This window comes from Peromyscus eremicus, chromosome 8a (assembly GCF_949786415.1).
Source record: "Peromyscus eremicus chromosome 8a, PerEre_H2_v1, whole genome shotgun sequence".
Taxonomy (NCBI): domain Eukaryota; kingdom Metazoa; phylum Chordata; class Mammalia; order Rodentia; family Cricetidae; genus Peromyscus; species Peromyscus eremicus.
Window position 1 is genome coordinate 97,942,703 of NC_081423.1, and position 22,289 is coordinate 97,964,991.

Consider the following 22,289-nt stretch of genomic DNA (forward strand, 5'->3'; position numbering starts at 1 on the left):
AAAAAACTGGGAGAAAAATTTTCAAAAGACCAACGGTGGGTAGTGTGAAGTTTTTATTGTTTGTGACAGGCTCTCAAGATGATCTGGAACTTAACTATGTAGCCCAGGCTGGCCTGGCCTTGAACTCAGAGTGATCTATCTTACTTTTCTGAGTTCAGGACTAGAGGCATGACCCTCACACCTGGCTGTGGTGGCCCTTTACTCAGGTACCTGAGTACTTTCCTATCCACTGTGAGTCACTGAAGCCTTATTATTTCAAAACTGGTTTTGTTTCTCAGCTCATATCCGTGAGTGTGTGTGCTTTGTGAATGGAGTGTGAAGAGCTTAGTCCCAAGTCCTGCCTCTCAGGTCTTGGAGGGACTGAGGGGCTAGGTAAGTTTCCCTTGATGCTTAGCCTCCAGGGTTTCTGGGGTGTTGACTGAGGAATGGTTTAGTCTATTCAGTTTCTCAGATCTTGTCCTTTGGAAACTTTTTTGTCCCTTGAGATAGGCTCTAACTGTGTAGATCAGGCTGGCCTCCAATTCATAGGGATCCACCAGGCTCTGCCTCCTGAGTGCTAGGATTAAAGTCCTGTGCCCCATAACCAAGTGCTATTGGACTTTTGAAGTAGAGAGGTGGGCTGGAGTTTACTGTGCAGCTGTGCACATCTGCTGACAACTCAGCTCTCCCCCTGTCTGTTCAGAACAGAGGCTAGAAGCTGTGCTGGACAACTTAGTGGAACCCTGTGTCAGAACAATGAAAAGGCCTTGTGGTGGTGGCGCACGCCTTTAATCCCAGCACTTGGAGGCAGAGGCAAGCAGATTTCTGAGTTCGAGGCCAGCCTGGCCTACAGAGTGAGTTCCAGGACAGCAGGACTACATAGTGAAAACTTGTCTCGGAAAAAAAAAACAGAAAAGGGAGAAAAAAAAACTGAAAAAGTTTAGATTTCATTTCAGTCCGTGAAAGGTGGAAGCCTGTGACTTCTAAGGTTTTGTCCTGATTTGGGAACTATTTTCCTGTTGGCATAAAGTAGGAGAGTAAAGGAAAAATGGGAAATTCTAAACAAACACTTTGATGTGTAGTTAACAAGTTGTACAGTTTCAATAATGGCTTATGCATAAGTTTAGAAATTTGATTGTAGTGAGTTGAAAGTAGCTTTTATTTATTTATTTTATGTATATGACTATTTGCCTGAATGTATGTTAAGTGTACCATGTACATAAGTCAGATCCCCAGGAACTGGAGTTACAGATGGTTGTGAGCTACCTTGTGTGTCCTGGGAATCAAACTCAGGCCCTCTGTTTGAACAGCAGTGCTCTTAACCACTGAGCCATCTCTCCAGCTTCAAAAGTAGCAAATATCTATATTTTTTAAATGTATATGGATGTTTTACCTGCATTTATGTCTGCATCAAGTACACACGTGGTGTCTGCAAAGACCAGAAAAGGGAGTGGGATCCCCTGGGAATAGAATTACAGACAGTTGTGAGCTGCTGTGTAGGTGCTAGGAATTGGACCCAGGTCCTCTGGAAGAATAGTTGCCAGTATTCTTTTTTGGTTTTTCGAGATAGGGTTTCTCAGTGTAGCTTTGGAACTTGTCCTGGAACGAACTCTGTAGACCAGGCTAGGCTCAAACTCACAGAGATCCGCCTGCCTCTGCCTCCCGAGTGCTGGGATTAAAGGTGTACATCACAGCCAGTATTCTTAATTGCTGAGCCAGCTCTCCAGACTCCCAAAAGTAGCATTAATTTTTCTTATTTATTATTTGTGTGTGTCTATGCATTTATGTGTGTTTGTGCATGATGGGGGTGGTTCTCATGTGGATGTCAGAGGACGACTTTGTGGATTCAGTTGTCTCCTTCCATTTTTCTTTGTTTCTGGGAATTGAACTCATGTTATCAGGCTTGCAGAACCAGCCCCTTCATCCACTGTGCCATCTTGTAGGCCTAAAAGTATCCCTTTTAAAAAAACATCTGAGGGGTTGGGTATTTAGCTCAGTGCCTAGCAAGCGCAAGGCCCTGGGTTCAGTCCTCAGCTCTGAGAGAAAAAAAAAAAAGTCTGAGTCTGGTGGTGGTGGTGGTGTACGCCTTTAATCCCAGCACTCAGGAGGTAGAGGCAGGCAGATCACAAGAGTTCAAAGCCAGCCTGGGATACACAGTAAGACTGTATTCAAAAACAAAAACAAAAACAAAAAAAAAAACAAAAAACCCACAAAAAAACAAAATCAAAGAACAGCAACAAAAAAAAAACTGTTTGGCCTCTTGTCTTATGAGAATTTTTTCTGTAGTGAAGTCGGTCCCCTGTGTTAAGTTCGCAAGGGTGGAGGGCTAGGCACTTCCTCGTGATGATCTGTGTGATGATCTGCCTCGTGGTAGTATCATGAGATGAGCCTGTCGGTGTTTCCTTTGTGAGCGTTTAATTCCTTGATGCTTATATTCAGAGAAAATGCACGTATTGTTTCGTGGTCAAAACTCCAAAACTCTCAACTCTCTATTGGTTTCTTTTTTTTTTTTTTTTTGGTTTTTCAAGACAGGGTTTGTAGCTTTGGAGCCTGTCCTGGAACTTGATCTGTAGACCAGGCTGGCCTCGAACTCACAGAGATCCGCCTGGCTCTGCCTCCTGAGTGCTGGGATTAAAGGTGTGTGCACTGCCATCGCTGGTTTCTTACAGGTTTGTTATTGAGGCATATATACAACAGTAGTAACCTGAAATCCAAAAGTACAAAACAGGCATGCCATCATAAGTGGAGGGGTGAACGAGGTGTCTCTCTCATTCAGGAAAGTGCTTATCTCCGAAGCATGAGGACCTGGGTTTGAATCCCCAGCATCCAGATAAAAAGCTCGGCATGACAGTCCGGGCCTGTAACCCCAGCACTTGGGGTGTGGAGACAGGAGGGTCCTGAAGGCTGCTGGCCCACCAGTCTAGCCAGGTTGTTGAGCCTCAGGTTCAGGGAGAGCCTCCGTCTAGAAAGTAGGTGGAGTTCAATGGAGGAAGACACCTAACTTCAACCTCTGGCCTCCACACATGTGCCAGTGCACACATACATGTGTAACTGCAAGAATAAAGAAAAATAAAACCAAGGGGCAAGTTTTTCTTCTCCTCATTCTATGTAGTGGTTTTCAGGTATGGATGGGCATGGTGATATATATCTGTAATTCTGATTACTCAAGCTAATATTTATAAAATGAATGTGAAACATAAATGAATTTTGTGAATAGAGTTATGTTCCGTCCCCATATGATAGCATTCCAGATAAGGTATACTAAACCTGTAAAGGAAAATGTGTGTATGATTCATATGCAAAGCAGGATAAAAACTGTAAGAAATGCCTAGGGTGTGTCGAGTGTGTAGCTTAGCGCTAGAGTGCAGGGCTACTGTGTGTAAGGCCATGGGTTCTTTCTCCAGCATTTCCAGTGCAGAGAAGCTAACAGATAGTTAGGTGGAAAGCAAGGCAGACTTCACAGAAGTGGCATCCAAAAGATTCATTTCCACTCAGTCCAGCCTTTGGTGGTTTCTGCAGGTAAGGAGTGAGACATGAGCAGAGACAGGGAAGGTTTCTGGCTATAAGCACTGCAGCTGTGGCCAGTATGGAGAAGAGTCAAAGACCGAGTTGGAAAAACACACTGGGCCAGATGTATGGGCCTAGGAATGCCAGGCTGAGTAATGGTGACGCCTTACCCGGGCTTCAGGAAGACTAAGAAGCCGTATTCAAAAGTTACATGTATCTGACATGGGGCAGTAGCAGTAGGAAGTATGGCTTTAAATGATCTGTCACCTCTGTCCTTACTTGAGGAATTCCTGTCAGGCAGGACATGTGGAGCTGTCTGCATGTGGCACTGTAGACATTTCTGCCTCAATTCTGCAAGCTCCCCATGCATAGCTTCTCCTGGAGGGGCTTCTTTTCATGAGAACAACTATGCCCAAAGCTGGGGACCACACATTAGTCTTCTCCCTGTCTCCTATGTTCTCACCAAGATGCCGACACCAAACTTTTTCTTTTGTTTTATTGTTGAGACAGAATCTTACTAAATAGTCCTGGCTAGCCTGGAATCCTCTATGTTGTAATGGCTAGCTTCCGACGCACAGATCTCCTGAGTGCTGGGATTAAAGGTGTGCACCACCAAGCCTGGCCTCAAATATTTCCTTTTAGCTGGGCGGTGGTGGCACACACCTTTGATCTCAGAACTTAGGAGGCAGAAGCAGGTGGATCTCTGTGCGTTCAAGGCCAGCCTGGTCTGCATAGTGAGTTCCAGGACAGCCAGGGTTATACAGAGACGCAAGCTGACCTCAGACTCAGAGATCTACCTGGTTTGCCTATGCCAAGTGGTGAGGTTAAAGGCTATGCTACCATACCCTGTCAAAGTTTTAGTACCAAAATATATTTTACAAATAAAACCACAGGATGTTATCTAGTGGTAACATGGCTTGTACTCATTATCCTAGCTACTTGGGAGTCTAAGACAGAATGATTGCCTAAGCCCAGGACTTTGAGTCCCAGGGCTTTGAGGCCAGCCTGGGCAACAACAGCAAGACCCTGTCTCAAGAGAACATTAAAATACAGGATACCAGCTGGATGGAATCCCAGATACTCAGTGTGTACAGGATATCAGCTGGACAGGATCCCACTACACAGTGTGTATTCTTCGGTGTTAGTATGTCTCACACAGTATGCAGGCCACACTTACGCTAGCAAACTACTCATCGTTTATCTGGATCTCCATCTTAATTAGGTATTCTGCATTTACTTTGCCAGGCCTGAGTACTGCTTTACTTCTCTGCTCCTGGCTCAAGGCTCAGCTTCCTCCCTTCTTCCTCACCCCATTTTCTACCTGAGTTCGTCTCCTAGTGGACTCAAGGTATAGGAAGAGTGTGTATTTCTCAAAAAAGGGTTAGCCTAGTAGCTTGGAGCATGGCTTCTCCAACTTAGTGCCAGGGCTTGATACCTGAACATAGGCAAGAGGACATGGGCTGTCTGTGTAGCCTACAGAAACAAATGGGAGAGAAAAGAAGAAGACTTTTGTTTAAATGTCGGAGGAGCCAGGAGAGCATCTGATTATAGGGGACCTTTCAGACTTCTCTCTGGTGTCTTAGAATGTCTTTGGGGCCCAGTGTCGATACCTCTGCAACCTGTGGAGTTGCCTGCTGTGCGCACGTCTTTTCCAGGCTCCCAACTACTCCAGTCACATCCTGTAGAGGATACAATCTGTTTCTGTATCATACTGTTTCCTTTCTTCAGAGCCTTTAATCTGCTAGCATCCCTTCCTTTAAGTCTTCTTCCATCCCAGTCTGGGTCAGGGGTCCTTTTTGGTGTGTAAGATACCCAGAGCAGAGCCCCTTACGTTCCTTTTCACCTTTTCCTCGGTCCCTTCTATTCCCCCCCCCCACACCCCCAGACAGGGGTTCTCTGTGTATTCCTGGCTATCCTGAAACTCACTCTGTAGACCAGGTTGGCCTCGAACTCAGAGCTCCACTTGCCTCTGATGTGCATCGCCACCACCACCCATTCTTGTGTCTCTCCCGTGAACACATGAGCAGGACAAGCACCTACTCCTTTCTCAGGGTCCTCATTGCTTGGCCCTGCAGCTGTACCCAGATGTGTTGCCTGACTCCCAGACACTTCTGTTTGTCCCCGTCCCTGGGCCTGCCCACTCAGCCTGCTCTTATTGGTCTGATTAGGCCTCAAGGCTCGGAGCAGAAGTCCTGTGTCTATGCCCTCCAGTTCTAGGCTCCAGCCAAGCCCAGGCAACAGCTAGTCCAAATCAGCTGCTTCTGCCTCAACATTGTCTGTATACAACATTGTGCCTGGTGCCCTCAGCATCTCCTCAACTCTCAACCCAGTGGTTGCCCGTGTTGTTAGGCCTGAGAGACTCTCTGAAGAAAACGGCCTGCCAAATGGTTTTGAAGACAGCAGCACCTGCTGAACCTGTTTAATCCTGGAACCCATGTAAAGGTGGAAGGAGAGAGCCAGCTCCGTACAGCTGTGCTCTGACCTCCACATGAGTGTTGTGCCATGTGCACCCTGTCCCACCAACCCCCCCCCACACACACACACACAGACACAGTGAAATAGTTAAAGAAGGGCTGGAGAGATGGTTCGTTGGTTAAGAGCACTGACTGGCCGGGTGGTAGTGCTGCACACCTTTGATCCCAGCACTCGGGAAGCAGAGCCAGGCGGATCTCTGTGAGTTCGAGGCCAGCCTGGTCTACAGAGAGAGAACCAGGACAGGATCCAAAACTACACAGAGAAACCCTGTCTCAAAAAAAAAAAAAAAAAAAACCCAAAAAAGAAAAAACACTGACTGTTCTTCCATAGGTCCTGAGTTCAATTCCCAGCAACCACAACCATCTGTAATGGGGTCTGATGCCCTCTTCTGGCATGCAGGCATACATGCAGATGGAGCACTCATACCTATAAATAAATAAAATAAAAAATATTGAAAGAAATTTGTACTGACTGCCCATTCAACAGTCTGCCCTAGTCTAGGAGAACCTGAGACTGGATTAAAGTAGTGAAGAAAACAAATTGATGGGGTATGTTCTATCAGCGTAAACAGGTTTGAAGCCCTCCACTGGGTGGAATGTGGGAGATTTTTGATATCCTGACTATTACATGAGGGGAGAGACACCAGTATTTGAATAGCCCTGACTGTTGCAGGTCTTGTATGAGATAATTGGGGACAGTCCAGTCTAAGAGGGAGGGTCTCTTCATAACCTCTGTGTGAGCTCCTTCCCAAATGTTTGTTCAGGTAATAAAGACATCTCAAGGACAGTGATCAGAGCTAGTAATCCAGAGGGACACTTTACAAATGCAACAAAACAGTGTCTCTCCTAAGTGTTTGCATGTTTCTCTCCTCAATCCCTCTCCTCAACCCATAGTGTCAGCTTGGTTCATGGTATAGGGAGGTCTTTTGGGATGGGCAGGTGTATGTGGGCAGCAGGGAACCACAGACCCTGGGGGAGGCTGCTTATGCTCTTGTGAATAATTCTTTCCCTGTGATTAGTGGCTTGGCCTGGGAAACCTCAGATAGCTCAGCCAAGCTGCTGCTGAACACTACAGCTGGCCTCTACCACACAGGGTTCGTGTGGCCTGTGGCTACTGCCTTTCATGCTGGTGTGGAACTTAGATGTTGGGACACATCTAAAAGCTGAAGTCCAGCGTCAGCCCTGAACTGCTCCTGTCCCGGTGGGACTGGCACTCCAGAACAGGGCCCTCAGGGCTTGGTGGCTTTTTGCTGGGAAGCAAGGAGCTTCCCTCTGTCCTGGCCCATTCCTCATAGACTGTCTCTCTGCAGGTACCTGAAGGAGTTCCGCACAGAGCAGTGTCCGCTCTTTGTGCAACACAAGTGTACACAGCATCGGCCCTACACCTGCTTCCATTGGCACTTCGTGAACCAGCGGCGCCGCCGTTCCATCCGCCGTCGGGATGGCACCTTTAACTACAGTCCAGACGTCTACTGCACCAAGTATGACGAGGCTACAGGCCTCTGTCCAGAGGGCGACGAGTGAGTGCCCTGCCTGCTCTCAGAGGAGCCCCAGGTCTCCTCTGGGTCAGATGCCCTCAGAATAAGCTTGGTACATCCCAGGAAGCTAGCCGAGGCTGCTTTGGGAGGGCTGGCTACAATCTATAGGTCAAACTTGGGCTCACCCTTGCCCTGACTTAAAGGTACGGCAGTAAAGCCGGGCGGTGGTGGTGCACGCCTTTAATCCCAGCACTCGGGAGGCAGAGCCAGGCGGATCTCTGTGAGTTCGAGGCCAGCCTGGGCTACCAAGTGAGTCCCAGGAAAGGCGCAAAGCTACACGGAGAAACCCTGTCTCGAAAAACAAAAAACAAAAAACAAAACAAAAAACCAAAAATCAGCCTTTCTTCCACTAAGCCCACAAGACCACGTTTGAACAGAGGTGATGCCTGGGTTTTCTTTGATCCCCGTGTCCTGTCCCCACCTGCTCTGCTGTCCTGCACAGTTCCCACTGCGGTGGCAGCTTAGAGAAAGAGCTTCACTAGTTTCTCTGTTTGGGAATCATTATCGTTTGAGACAGCGTCTCATAACGAAGCCCTAGGTGGCCTGGAACTCACTTGTGTAGGCCCAGCCAGCCTCAAATTCACAGAGATTGACTGCCTCTGCCTCCCAGGGGCTGAGCTTATAGGCATGTGCCACCACACCTAGCTTATGTGCTCCCTTTAAATGTCTTTTCACAATTTTCTCTTGCGGAATAGAGTGTACCACTAATGACACATGAGGTGGCAAAGGCTGAGACGTGGCTCAGAGGGACCATCCGTGGCCTTGCTTGTCATTGTTTCAGCCTCTCAGAAGAGTGTTGGGACGCACGTCCAGGTTCTGTTGTACAGCACACTGAACTTTTCCTTCAGTGGCCGACCTTTTTCACAGAGGTCCAGGCTGGCTGGTCTCCTTCTTGCAAGCCCATTAAAGCCCATGGGGCATGTGTACAAGTCTCAAGGGGCTGATTCTTGGAAGCCCCTGAGTTGGATAGCGTTTATTATTCAAACATCTGTTCATCCAGAAGTGTGTCTCCTGAAGCAGCTGTAGGCAGCAGCCTGGGGTGTCAAGCCCTTCAGATCTCAGCACTCAAGAGAGAGCCATGCTGGCCACAGAATTCATCATTGTCTTCCTCAGTTTACTCCACTGAACTCTCTGGATCATGGTGACAGACAGCCCTTCCACAGCTGACCTCAGGGGATGGAGCTGACTGACTCCCTCTGCTGTGTTCCAGGTGCCCATTCCTGCACAGGACCACGGGGGACACTGAGCGCAGGTACCACCTTCGTTACTATAAAACTGGGATCTGCATCCATGAGACAGACTCAAAAGGCAACTGCACCAAAAACGGCCTGCACTGCGCTTTTGCCCACGGCCCACATGACCTCCGCTCCCCGGTGTATGACATCAGGTAGGCTGATGCTGGGCCCGGGGAGGGAGAGGCAAGAGCGCAGCCACTGTGGCTGCTGACCTCAGCAGGACGAAATTCTCCCATTCCCTGTCCCACCCTCTGTCCTTTCCTTTTCTCCCAGGGAGCTGCAGGCCATGGAGGCCTTACAGAATGGCCAGACAACAGTAGAGGGCAGCATAGAAGGCCAGCCAGCTGGGGCTGCAAGTCATGCCATGATAGAAAAGATCCTCAGTGAGGAGCCTCGGTGGCAAGGTACAGGCAGCCTCAGGTGGCCTCTGCACTCTCCTTCCATAGCTGCCCAATGACTTGGTTTGAAACCACCCACCTACTGCTTTTTCTACCTAAAGCTGCCACTTCTGTTAGAAGAATCTAGTCCTTTACCATCCCATTTGAAAACTTATTTTAAATATTATTTTATGTGTGCTTTGTCTGAATGTATTTCTGTGCACTGTGTGCATGCTTACGGATGCTTGTGACCCACCATGTGGTGCTGGGAACTGAACCAGGTCCTCTACAAAAACAGCAAGTGCTCTTAACCACTGACCCATTTCTTTAGCCTACCACACCCCTGCGTCCCATGGAAACCTATATTCAAAAGGCACTTAAAAGGGAGCTTCCAGATAGGCGGACAGCATTCCCACGGTTCCTTGGGCTTTCATATATACACCCTCATCCAAGCATTTTCTCTCTTGATGCATGCCCTGACCTGGAAAGAAGTGGCCCTGTTCATGTCTTACCTGGGAACCTCAGCTCTGGGACCCCTTCCCAGTACTCTTCCATGCCTTCCCTACACTCTACTTTGCTGTTATTAGGGTGCTCCAACTCCATTCCCTGACCCCTGACCCCTGCCCTCTGGCCTTCTGTGCAGAGACTGCGTATGTCCTGGGGAACTATAAGACAGAGCCATGCAAGAAGCCACCACGGCTGTGTCGTCAGGGCTACGCCTGTCCCTACTACCACAACAGCAAGGACCGGCGGCGGAGTCCCCGGAAGCACAAATACAGGTCCTTTGGCCCCAAGAGGCCAGCTGTGGGAGGGAGGAATGGCAAGGAAGGGGTCGTGGCTGAGAGCGCTACTCCCACGGCTCTCAGGGCGGTGGGAAGCAGGCCTGGAGTTTACAGGGCCGGTTCTAAAGGGAGAGACCACCAAGATGACGGAATGGTGGAGCCCTGTCCAGTTCTTGCATGAGGCCGATCCATTTCTGATTCTTCAGGGTGTGTGCTGGAGTGGGGCCAGGCCATTGTGGAAAATGTGGTGTGGCTGTGGCCTGACTCTTGAGCTGTCAGAGGTTCAGTGCCTGGCTGAGGGAGCAAAACTATGTCGTCCTGTGGCCAGCTGGGCCAGAGGAACAGCCAGACTTAGTACCCTAGTAAGACCCTTCCTCTATAGCTGATCTTCCCCATTTCTGCATCTGAACTTGTAAGAAAGGGAGACAAAAGAGGGGGGGCCCCCACCCCCGCACAAGGACCCAGGTGGCACTGTGCAGGTCCCAGTCTCATCCTCTCTTGCCACTGTCTGATCCCTTCTCATTGGACCAGGTCATCTCCATGTCCAAACGTCAAACATGGGGACGAGTGGGGAGACCCTGGCAAGTGTGAAAATGGAGACACCTGCCAGTATTGCCATACCCGCACAGAGCAGCAGTTCCATCCAGAGGTAGGCCTTGAGGGGAGCAGGGGTGACTGACTTACCCACTAGGAAACTAGGAGATAGGCAAGAGTGAGGATAAGTGTTGGCATTATTCCAGCAAAGCATGTGTGGGTAGTACCTCAGTACGTAGCCTCTTGTTTTGAGACCACCCTCCCTCAGTTCTCCACTGCCAGTTCATTTCCTAGTCCACCAACCAACCAAGAAGGCATAGATAGCAGACCCGATAGTCTGGCCATTCTGGACTTTGGACTACTTGTGGTACTTATAATCTACTGACCATGGTAGGTCCAAGCCCATGGGACAGAGACAGCAGCCTCCCTGATGTAGTTCTACCCTCACACTATTAGTTTACCGCCTCTCCTGTGGTTCCTGGGCCTGCCCTGGTTCTGTGGAAGCCAGGATACAGCAATGTAAAGACAACCTTACGTGGCTGTAGACATCACAGGCAGCAGTTAGACCCCGTAGAGATCCAGGTTCCCTGAAGGGAGTTTTGAAAGTGACTCTGGCCTGGCAGTGGTGGTGCACGCCTTTAATCCCAGCACTCAGGAGGCAGAGGCAGGCGGATCTCTCTGAGTTTGAGGCCAGCCTGGTCTACAGAGCGAGATACAGAACAGGCACCAAAACTACACAGAGAAACCCTGTCTTGAAAAAAAAAAAAAAAAGGGACTCTGTGCTTCCTGAGGCCTTAGTTCACTTAATACGAGGAGGCATGCTCATAGGTATCACCCCAATCTTTGTGATGACTGGTGGGATCTGTGACTCCAGGAGGTGGGTATTGATGGTGCAGGATGCCCTGAGAGTTGAGGAGGAGGGTGGTAAGAAGCTGGGTGTGGCGGTGCGTGACTGTTAGCCCACCACATGAGACAGTGAGGCAGGACAGTTATGAGCTGAAGGCAAGCACAGGCTGTATGTCAGTATCCTGTCCCCAGAAAAAGAACATAGGGGAGTAGGAAGGGAGAAAGTGGAGAGGAATTCCAAGCTAGCCCTTCTCAATAAAAGTGTCTGTGGTTGACCTTGTCCTGTCTCTGCCCTGCCCCCTCCAGATCTACAAGTCTACCAAGTGCAACGACATGCAGCAGTCGGGTAGCTGTCCCCGGGGACCTTTCTGCGCCTTCGCCCACATAGAACGTATGTGCCAAGTTCCCATGGCCTGGGGCCAGTTCCCTGCCTTCCTTTTCCTCCCGTAACCTCTGCTGAAGCTCAGGCATGGGGTCAGTCCCTCGCAGTGTCCTGTGCACAGGAATCTTTGTCTGGCCTCATCCCCACTGGAAGTTACAGTCCCCTAGCCAGTCTGGAACTGACCGTGAAGTCCTGGTGCAGCTTCCAAGAGCCTGAGATAGACTTAGAGATTAATGCCCTATTGGGCACTGAGTCCCAGGCAAGCCTGAGGCACCAAGCATTAAAAGCAACTTGACAGATCCCAACCAGCCACCTGTGGAACCCATGAACATGGAGCTCTTCTCTACTGAGCCCTGCTTGGTCCACTGGAACAGAGCCCTCTATCAGAATATAAGGTGGCCCCCATATGGCATTAAAGTTTTGGGTAACATGCTAAAGAGAGAGAGAGACAGACAGGTTAAATTAATTTCAGCGTTTTTACTTAGTCCAATATAAAATGATATCATAGCTGGGTGTGGTGGCGCATGCCTTTAATACCAGCCCTCAGGAGGCAGAGGCAGGCAGATCTATGAGTTCAAGAGGCCAGCCTGGTCTACAGAGCGAGATCCAGGAAAGGAGCAAAGCTACACAGAGAAACCTTGTCGCGGTGGGGGTGGGGGGTAGAGTGTGGTAGATAACAGAGCACTTGCCTAGCATGCAAGAGGCCCTGGGTTTAACCACAACACTTTGAGGAAAGCAATCACACAGAAAACAAAATAAACAAACAAACAATATGGTATGAGGGCCTGAGACTGAGGCTCTCGGCAGTGGGCAGGCAGGGCTGGTCCAGGGCGGAACCCTCTCTGGATCTGAGTGTGGTGACACATGGCAAGTGAGAAGCTCTGGGCCACAGCTGCATGCACTCTGCTGTGTGTGTGTGCGGGTGTGTGCGTGCGTGCGTGCGTGTGTGTATGTGTGTTGGAACTAGGGACCCTGGATGTGGTGGCCCACACCTGCGGTCCCAGGCCTCGGGAGGCATCGGGTGGCTGTTTGCTGCAGTGTGAGGTAGCGCAGGTCTAGAGGCTCCGTGTTCTGCTCCAGGCCTCCTCCATCATGAAGTGGGTGCTGGGCTGATGCCTGTCTCACCTGCAGACCAGGGTCCTGCTTCTCCTCACCCTCTTTCTAGGTTCAGCTCTGTCTCTGAGATGAGAGAGAATAAAGAGAGAGCTCTGAGAGAGGAAACAGAGGGAGAGCCGAGAGGTAGCTGTGGGTACTGGACACCCGACTGCAGCAGCACGCACAGAAGAGTGGTTAATAGTTGGGGCTGTACAAAATGGGCTTGAAATGAGCTCGCCTGTCTCCTGTCTCTGTTGTCTTAGAAGACTTAGCTGACCTTTCTGAACCTCCATTTCCTTTCTATGAAGTGAAACCCATCATATTACTTGTATGTTGCAGTTGATTGTAGAAAATACAATGCCAGTGGAAATAGTAACTTAATTCCCCGTGGTGCAGGGACAAGTATGTCCTCCTTTAGAAGATAGGCAGTAGATATTTGCAGACACAGCCCTGGCTTGAGAGCCCGCTGACCCCTGTCCTCTCTTGCAGCGCCACCCTTAAATGATGACATGCAGCCTTCCTCGGCTGTATCCAGCCCCACCCAGGCGGGTCCTGTTTTGTACATGCCATCTGCTGCTGGAGACTCGGTCCCTGTGAGCCCCTCCAGCCCGCATGCCCCTGACCTCAGCGCCGTACGTGCCTGTCTTAGGGAGTGGGTGGGCACCTTGCCTGCCCAGGAGCAAGCTCCTGCCTCTCCTCTGCCCCAGGAGCTTGAGGCCCTGGTATTTGTCCTGGGGCCAAGGGCGGGGAGGTGGGGATGCATCTTCAGAGGCAGTAGTGATCAGCCTGGGCAGAGCTGGGGTAAGCCTTGTCACTACTGTCTGGCAATCCCTTATGAGGCTGAGGAGTCCTGAGTGCTTATTGTTACCCCTTGACCACTGCCCTTGGAAGCAGGGTTGGAGGGTGGCCATTCCCTGTCCACATTGCACCCATTGCCCACCACCCACCTGTCTTCTTCTGCAGCTCCTCTGTAGGAACAGTGGCCTGGGCAGCCCATCTCACCTCTGCAGCTCCCCACCAGGCCCCAGCAGGAAGGCCTCAAACCTGGAGGGCCTGGTCTTCCCTGGGGAGTCCAGCCTTGCCCCTGGCAGCTACAAGAAAGCTCCTGGCTTCGAGAGGGAGGACCAGGTGGGAGCAGAGTACCTGAAGAGTCTTAAGTGCCAGGTAAAGGGTGCAGGGGCAGCGGAGGACACTGAGCTTGACATGTTATATGGGCAAGAGTAGCTTAGAGGTGAGGCCTAGCTCACCGGTGGGAAGGACACGAAGAGCTAGAACTGAGTCTGTCTTCAGGATTTGGCAGAGTGGATGCTGTCGCCTTGCTTCACTGCTGAGGAGGCTGCACAGAGCCCCTTGCACTCTGAAGAATTGTCTCTAGGTTTCCTTTATAAATCCATGTCATTCTGCAAAAGGCCGCACAGCTTCCCCAGAGTCATTGAATCAGTCAGTAGGTACAAGACTGTCCCCCTTTCCTTTCCAAACTATGGTGCCTAATGAGATGACAGTGCCTGGGGCACCAGGACAGAGGGGTCCTTAATAGCAGGGGACAAACCTGTTCAGGATAGGAGGGCAGAGGAGGGGGCGGGGAGAGGATTTGTAAGTGGAGAAAGAAAGCTGGGAAGAGAAAAGGGTTGGTATGATGGATGACGGACGGGTGCTGTCAGTCCGTGCCTCTCCCTGTATCTGCAGCCTCAGTGGACCTAGCAAGGCCAGGTGGACACTAGACTTGGAGCTGCCTAGTACCACATCATTTCCTGCTCCCTAATTTTTCTCTCTCAGGCTAAACTAAAAACCCATTCGCTAGAGCCCAGGAGTCAAGAGCAGCCTCTGCTTCAACCCAAACAGGTACAGAGCCCTTGGCCCCCATCTCCGCTTTTGGTATCACTGTGGATAGGACAGGCCCAGAAGCCCAGCTGGTATCAGCAAGTAGGGTACCAGTTTCTTCACAAACGAAGGCAGGACTAAAGTGGCCCCAGCCCCAAGTCCAGAGAGGGTGGGGGTCCAGCCCTGGAGCCCATCCCCTCCTAGACTTACCCATTCACCAGGAATATTTAGGGAATGTCTCAGTGTCAGCCCCATGCTCATCCCTCCCTCTACTGTGAGCCTGCAAGGGTAAGTAGCTGCTGGCTTCCATGTTTCACTGTCCACTACTACCACTCAACAAGGTGGACTGGGACAGCCAGCCCGGGCCTGTAAGGTGCTGGTTGCTTTAGCCCACCTGCCCTGTGCCAGCCTCCGCCACGGCTTCTGTAGGCAAGCATCCCATCTCCTCTCCCCACTCTCGTTGCAGGACGTGCTGGGCATCCTCCCTGTGGGCAGCCCCCTGACCTCAAGCATCTCTTCCAGTATTACCTCCAGCTTGGCAGCCACGCCCCCCAGCCCTGCAGGCACCAGCAGCGCCCCTGGCATGAATGCAAACGCTCTGCCCTTCTATCCCACCAGCGACACGGTAGAGTCGGTCATAGGTAACTAGGCAGGGTTTGTTTGTGAGCCTAGGACTGCACCTGGACTCAGACACAAGGCGTCTCAAGTTGGACTTGGATGATTGCACCCCATATTTTAGACATCTGGCCTGGGAAAGTCAGGGTAGACCCCCTGAGCCCTCTGAGCCAAGACTGGGCCGCGGAGCCTTTTCGTGCAAGTTGTGTCACACGGCCCTAGCTTGTTCACTAGGCACCCTTGGGAAGTGAGCAGCCTGCACATCTGTCCTCAGAGTGCTGGCGGTTAGCAGCTAGTGCCGTGAACTGGGCGTGTGCAGTTGCAGCATGGGTGCTTAGCATGGGTAAGGCCCTGGGTGTGGTCCTCAGCACCAAGAGGAAAAAGTCAGTGCCCCTTTCCATCATTACTTATGTTGCCCACTTTGTGCCAGGCTCCATGCCAGGCACTGGGGAATCAGGTGGTAGTATGCTGCTCCTGCCTTCTGGGAGGGAAACTGTACCTTCTCCTAACCAGGCCAGTTCAGTAAAGAGGCACTGGCATTTGTCAGGTATCTACTGTACATTGCTGTCAAAGGGCCCAGAGCAGCTAGCCCCGAGTAACTCGGGGTGAAAAACATGGCCTGCATGTAAGGACCACACCACATACCTCTGTCAGACAAAGCTGCAACCTTGAATTCAGTCATTTTTCTTCTTGAGATGGGATCTTGCTCTATATAGCCCAGGCTGGTCTCGAACTCTTGGTCCTCCTGCCTCAGCTTTCTGAATGCAGAGATTACTGGCATGCCACGCCACTCTGGACAGGGTTGGGTCTTGACTCCTCTTAGGAGTGTCAGAGGAGGCATCAGAAAGAAGCAGCGCTTGGCTGGACTGGGCAGGTGTCACCAGGGTTGGTGTGGGTTAGTGCTGAGCAGAGATAACAGCAAAGGCCGTAAATGAAGGAGTCAAGGTCAGGAAGCCTGGAGCCAAGGACATGGTCCTTGGGAGCCCACACTCCATTCTGTATCCCTAGAGTCTGCCCTGGATGACCTGGACCTAAACGAGTTTGGAGTAGCCGCCCTGGAGAAAACTTTTGATAACAACACAGTGCCCCACCCCAGCAGCATCACAATCGGTACTGGGCAATGGGTGGGCCAGGATGGCCTGGGGAGGGGGTCTGGGGGTTTCACCTCTACCCGTGTGGCCTGCCTGGTCCTCACCCGGCCCATCCTCTGGCTCTCTCATAGGTGGCAGTTTGTTGCAGAGCTCTGCACCTGTGAACATCCCTGGCTCCTTAGGCAGTTCAGCCTCCTTCCACTCCGCTTCTCCGTCCCCTCCTGTCAGCCTCTCCTCACATTTCCTGCAACAGCCCCAGGGCCACTTGAGTCAGTCAGAAAACACATTTTTGGGGACCTCAGCATCACATGGATCTTTGGGTAAGGAAGGGACTGGATAAGAACCTAGTGCCTTGTAGCAGATCCCTTGGCTGCTCTGCCCACGACACGTGAGCCCAGCTGTAGGCTACAGCGAGGGCTTCAAGCTAGACATGTTCTCTCCCCGTCCTCCACGACTGGACAGGTGGTCGGAAGCCAGGCCTCTGTCCTGGCTCCTTGTGCTGCGGAATGGTACAGTGCTTGTGAAGACACGTGCTAGGACAGGCTGGCACCTGGAGAGGCAGGCCTCAGTCTCCAAGGTGAAGGCCTGATCATACTAGTGTGGCTTAGTGAGCACTGGCCAAGCATGTACCAGACCCTGGGTCCGATCCCCAGGGCCAAACACACAATCATTTTATCCAGTCACCCAGAGCTCCTAGCAGCTGGCCGCATCATCAAAGACCACCCAAGAGCAAAGGGAACGGTTAGACAGGCCTGCCCAGTCTCAAGCTTTCCCTTCCTGGCAGGGACAGGCATCAGGGATCCAGATCTAGCCCAGACTGCTCTTTACCCTACTCAGCCTTAGAACAGAGTGGGTCTGAGTGATTTCCAGGTTCAGTGGTGAGAAATACAGCAGGGAGACCTATAAGTTAGACCACCACACCCAAGCACCCTTGGCTCCTGGAATGGAGCCTATGGGAGAACGTTCTCTGAGATAGTTAATACGTACACAGCATTCAGCACAGGCCCCTGTCTTTCACCTACAACTCCCTGACCCCACTTCCTAGCCATTCAGAGAGCTCCTAGGATGCTGGACCTCCAGTCAGAGGATGGACTAAGAGCCTCTGAAGTTCTGGTCAGCCTAGGGGCCTCCCTCACCTCAGCCAGGAGTCTGCAGCACCTCCTCAATTCAGAGGAGGCTTCTGTGTTGTGGCTGTGTACAGTTAAAACTGCTGTGTCTCTGGAGACCTCTCACCTGAGCTCTCCCCACTGGCTCTACACGTCCCCTTGCTGGTGACCCTCCTGCACTGCTGCTCAGATGCACGTGTCGGCCAGCAGCCTCCGGTCAGCAGCGCAGGAAGCAGAAACACAGATGCTGGGTCCCAGTCAGGGCGACACAGGATCTACCGTACAGGGTGCTCTCTGTAGGACCGACCAGCTCCACTGCCAGAGTGGTTGACAGCAGCATGGGGAGGGCAGAGGTGCAGGGGAGCAGAGCCTGCTGCACACCAGCGTTTGTGTTGGTGGGCCAGAGGTCTCCTGGCAGAGAGGTCCACACAGTGCGCTGCAGGTGTGTCGCAGGACAAAAGCGCTCCTCTTGATCGCTCGCTCTTGGTTTTTTGAGACAGGGTTTCTTTGTGTAGCCCCGGCTGTCATGGAACTCAGAGATCCACCTGCCTCTGCCTCCTGAGTGCTGGGATTAAAGGCGTGCGCCGCCAACGCCCCACACTCTCTCCTTTTTAAAAACGAGGTCTTATTATGTAGCACTGGATAGCCTCAAACTCAGAAATCTGCATGAAGTGTGCACCAGAGTCGTCTTTTTTCCCCAGTGTGCTGGTATTGCTCAGAGGGGGAAATGTCTGAAATCCAGCTCAGTTAGTAGAAAGGGAGCCAAGCAGAGGTCACTGGAATCATATGTAGGGGTAGAAGGAAGCCAGAAGTAGACAAGGAACTCCGTGAAGATAGGCTCTGCCCCGGGAGCCAGAGGACAGTGGGTAGTGTCAGCAGTGGCTGAGTGGGGGCTGAGGGGTGGGCAGCCTAGCTGACAGCAGGCTTCTGGAATCAGGTGATCAGACTCTCCTGGTTCTCCTGTCCCATTAATGGTTCTTGCTAGCATGTTCTTTGTCCTGCCTGCAAAACAATGAGAGGGCCCTAGCTTCCCGGGCCCCTCCTGTTCCAGCCCTCCCATCAAGGTGCTGGCTGGTGGCTTCTAGCCTATCTGATCTTGTCCCACCTCTCACTGGGATGCAAAAGGAGGTGTGCAGTAGCTCAGCAATTAAGATGCCTTCACAGATTGCTGTCCCACACAGTCCTAAGCCCCCTGAGGCCACTTTAGAGATGAAGATACTGAGATTCACATGTAGTGGTAGATAACAGCAAAGTTTAGACCTGACTCAGCCAGTGATACCTCCACATGCTCTTCTCACATATTCACCCAATGTTCAGCCAGCCCCTGGCGGCCCAAGAGGGGCTGGCCAGGGCCTGGGCCTAAGCCCTCCACAGCTGATGTTCCTCCCCTCCCTGGGGCAGGTCTGAACGGGATGAACAGCAGCATCTGGGAGCATTTTGCCTCTGGAAGCTTCTCCCCAGGCACTTCCCCTGCCTTCCTATCAGGGCCAGGGGCTGCTGAGCTGGCCCGGCTTCGGCAAGAGCTAGATGAAGCTAACGGCACCATCAAGCAGTGGGAGGAGTCCTGGAAGCAGGCCAAGCAGGTACTGGGCCCCACGCCCACCTGCAGTGCCCAGTGCCTGGTGGTATCAAGCCCAAGCCCATCCTACACAGCAGGCATCGGGTGGGGGAAGCAGGGGCCTAAAGAACAGCAGAAACGTGTTTGCCCTCCCCCGCGTGGGAGGACTGATCTTGCCAGTCAGAATGTTACCATGGCTGGCACCACAGGCCTGGGACTCCATATGGGAATTGTTTTTAGAGTGGCCCCAGGACCTCCTGCCTGTCTCTGCTTCTAGATTCTGAGCTAGGCCATCTGTCCAGCTGCCACCAGCTGCCCGTGGGGATGCAGGCTAGGATGTGAGCCCTGCCTTGTGCCCCTGTCACGCTAGGCCTGGCCCCTTCCCTGCATACAAAGGGAGGGTCTGCTGAGGTCCTGAAACCTTTCTTCTCTGCAGGCAGCAGCAGCCTTCTCTCTGCCCCTCCCCAGACAGCAGGCCCAGCTTCCTAGCAGGCCCCATAGCCAGAGTGCTCCACACTGGCTCCTGGAGATGCTCTCTGGGAGGGGGAGGGGAGGGGGGCAGGGGCAGGGGGCTGTCGTGATGAGACACTGCACATTGGGCCCACAGGCTTGTGATGCCTGGAAGAAGGAAGCAGAGGAGGCTGGTGAGCGGGCCAGTGCGGCCGGAGCCGAGTGTGAGCTGGCCCGGGAGCAACGGGACGCCCTGGAGCTGCGGGTAAAGAAGCTGCAGGAGGAGCTGGAGCGGCTGCATGCTGGGCCAGAAGCCCAAGCTCTGCCAGCCGCCCCCGACCTGGAGGCCCTCTCACTCTCCACCCTGTACTCCCTCCAGAAGCAGCTGCGGGTCCACCTGGAGCAAGTGGACAAGGTCAGCCCTAGAGATCAGGATGGGTGGGACCTTGAAAGCCCAGTGCTGGGCTCTTAATGATGCTCAGCTGTTGAAAGAGGAGGAGAGCAAGAAAGCCGTAGTGGCAGAGGCCAGTGTCCACTCCCTGTACTGTTAACCTAAGCTTAGTCATGTCCCTTGCCCACAGTGCCTTCCCCGGTTCTCCGTACTCCAGTAGACATTCCAGAGTGGTCAGCCACAGGTGCCTGCTGGTCCCGAAGGGTGGCTTGTCCAGTAGAGACAGTCGGTTTTTCCTCTGAGAGTCTTCCACAACGAGTCCCCTGAGCCTCGTGGTCTTTCTTGGTGCCTAGCGTAAGATCACATATGACAAGAGGCATTAACCTCTGTGCCAACAAAAGCCCTGAATGATGGGCTGCCACCCAGCTGCCCCTCCACCTGGCCGTTAGAGCTGGGACAGCAGGTGGAGTTGGGAGCTGAGCTGCTCTCACTGGCCAGTAGGATCTTGTGAGTGCTGAGCTTTGGGCTCCAAGGACGCTGAAGCGAGAGTCGAGAGGGCTGCTTGCTCAACTCGGTGCCAAGCAGGTGGCAGAGACCACTTCATTACCTTAATGTCATATTTCCCACAGGCCGTGTTCCACATGCAGTCGGTGAAATGCCTTAAGTGTCAGGAGCAGACCCGGGCAGTGCTGCCGTGCCAACATGCTGTGCTGTGTGAGCTCTGTGCTGAGGGCAGCGAGTGCCCCGTCTGCCAGCCTAGCCGGGCCCATGCCCTCCAGTCGTGACCCTGCAGACCTGGCCCAGCTGGGCCCAGACCTTTTCACCTAGGACTTTTTAAAAGTATATATATGTATGTATGTATGTATGTACGTATGTATGTATATGTATATGATTATGTACATGTATACATTTCTGTGTGCGGGTGTGCGTGGTGCCAGCGTGTGCACAGTGTCTGTGTGTATGTCTGGACCTAGATATAGACACACACTTTAAAACAGACTTACCAAGCACTTTTTAAAGAAAAGACTATTTTGCAGTCCTCTCCTATCCATTCCCCATCCTTCCTGCTCAGAGACAAAGTCCCCTCTTTTCCCACTGGCCTTTTGGCAGTGAATATGTTTTTGTCTCTCTTTTTATGTAAGAACTAACTATTTTTAACTTCTTCCTGGGGCCAGAGCATGGAAGGATGGGAAGCTCGAAGGGCAGGCTCCATTCACCCTGCATTCCAGGCCAGGGGCTATGTCACAGTGTGGACTCAGGTCCCCAGTTCCCAGCTGTGAGGGCTTCAGGACCCGAGACTCTAAAGCCAGCCTAGCTCCTGGGTTTACCAAATATATTTAACCCTGGGGATAGCCACGGAGCTGGCAGGCCAGAGCTGCAGGCTAGCCCCCTCCCACACGTGAGCCCTAGGCCTAGTTCTGTCTGTTCCCTCAGGATCTTGAAGTCTGGGCCTCTCCTTGATCAGCCTCTTTGGCCCCACAGTCACCTGCCGGGCTGGCACTGCCCTCCATGTCCCTGCCTCCTTCCCTCTGGCACATGGCTGCAGGGCCGGTGGCTCCCTCCCTCTGGCAGCTAGCAGGGCGATTGTTGGGAGGAGTGCAGTCTGAGGACCAAGGGGGCTCAAGCCCTGCCCTTCTTGCTGGGAAGAGTTGTATGCATTCCTTGGTGCTCTTTGAGTGCAGCTGACGTACTGCCATTCTGGGCAGACGCCTGTGTGCATGTGTGTGCGTGCCTGTCCAATGTATATTGTGTTTAGCTTCAATTTTAAAAATTGTTATGTACAGAGATGCAGTGGAATGGGAAAGCAGAGTGGGCAGAGGGAGGCAGCCTGTTCGCAACACTGGGTGTCCAGTGGGCTATAGAGGGCCACAAAAAATCTGCCCCAGCCCAGGCCCCTCCCTTGGGCTCAGCACGAAAGGGCTTTCAATGAATTAAGTGAAATTTTCTCCTTTTTTACAAAAATGCAAAAATCAACAAACTTATTGGAAATAAACTATGACTTGCGGTGGCTTGTTTATGTGGGGGAATGGGTCAGCAGATGACGACATCCAGACTTCCAGGTGAGCAAGAGCTCTCCCCTGACCTATGGAAACAGCTAGCACCCACATCCCGCAGCGTGAAGAGTCAGCTGAAGAGGCCTACAGTCTGTCCAGTTCCAAAAGCTGCTGAGTGTCCCTGAGCCTGGCCTAGTGTGATCATTACTGTGGAGACCTGTTCAGTGCTGTGTAATGTACTGTGAGTGGTTCCCTTATTGATGGTCTCCAAAAATAGGGACAGAGAGGAGGAGCATGTTACTGAGGGAGTCCCTGCTTCCTTCCCACTGAGGAAGTATCCTGCCTTAGGTAAACCTTTTACCCTGTTCCCCACCTGACTTTCTCCCGAGTATGAGAACACACCTAAGCAGGATGCTCTGCCTGGCCTCAGCTGGCCTTACCACCTACTTGTCAGCATGTGCAGACTAACTTCACCAGGGTCAAGTGTGAAGACCACTAGCCCTGAAGCTCTGAA

At 52.1% G+C, this 22,289-nt stretch overlaps 1 protein-coding gene across 1 annotated transcript in view; it reads left to right on the forward strand.

Annotated features, from left to right (window-relative positions):
- The window catches only part of Unk (unk zinc finger), a 34,107-nt gene extending 12,333 nt beyond the window's left edge, over nt 1–21,774 (forward strand). Inside the window, exons 2-16 of the mRNA XM_059272138.1 lie at nt 7,271–7,480; nt 8,709–8,885; nt 9,007–9,137; nt 9,754–9,889; nt 10,424–10,541; nt 11,579–11,663; nt 13,239–13,381; nt 13,713–13,913; nt 14,526–14,591; nt 15,037–15,211; nt 16,194–16,295; nt 16,408–16,596; nt 18,784–18,965; nt 19,548–19,805; nt 20,411–21,774. Of these exons, the coding sequence (XP_059128121.1) occupies nt 7,271–7,480; nt 8,709–8,885; nt 9,007–9,137; nt 9,754–9,889; nt 10,424–10,541; nt 11,579–11,663; nt 13,239–13,381; nt 13,713–13,913; nt 14,526–14,591; nt 15,037–15,211; nt 16,194–16,295; nt 16,408–16,596; nt 18,784–18,965; nt 19,548–19,805; nt 20,411–20,566 (2,329 nt within the window). The 3' untranslated portion in view covers nt 20,567–21,774. The remainder of the gene's footprint in view (nt 1–7,270; nt 7,481–8,708; nt 8,886–9,006; nt 9,138–9,753; nt 9,890–10,423; nt 10,542–11,578; nt 11,664–13,238; nt 13,382–13,712; nt 13,914–14,525; nt 14,592–15,036; nt 15,212–16,193; nt 16,296–16,407; nt 16,597–18,783; nt 18,966–19,547; nt 19,806–20,410) is intronic.
- Nucleotides 21,775–22,289: the final 515 nt, after the last annotated feature.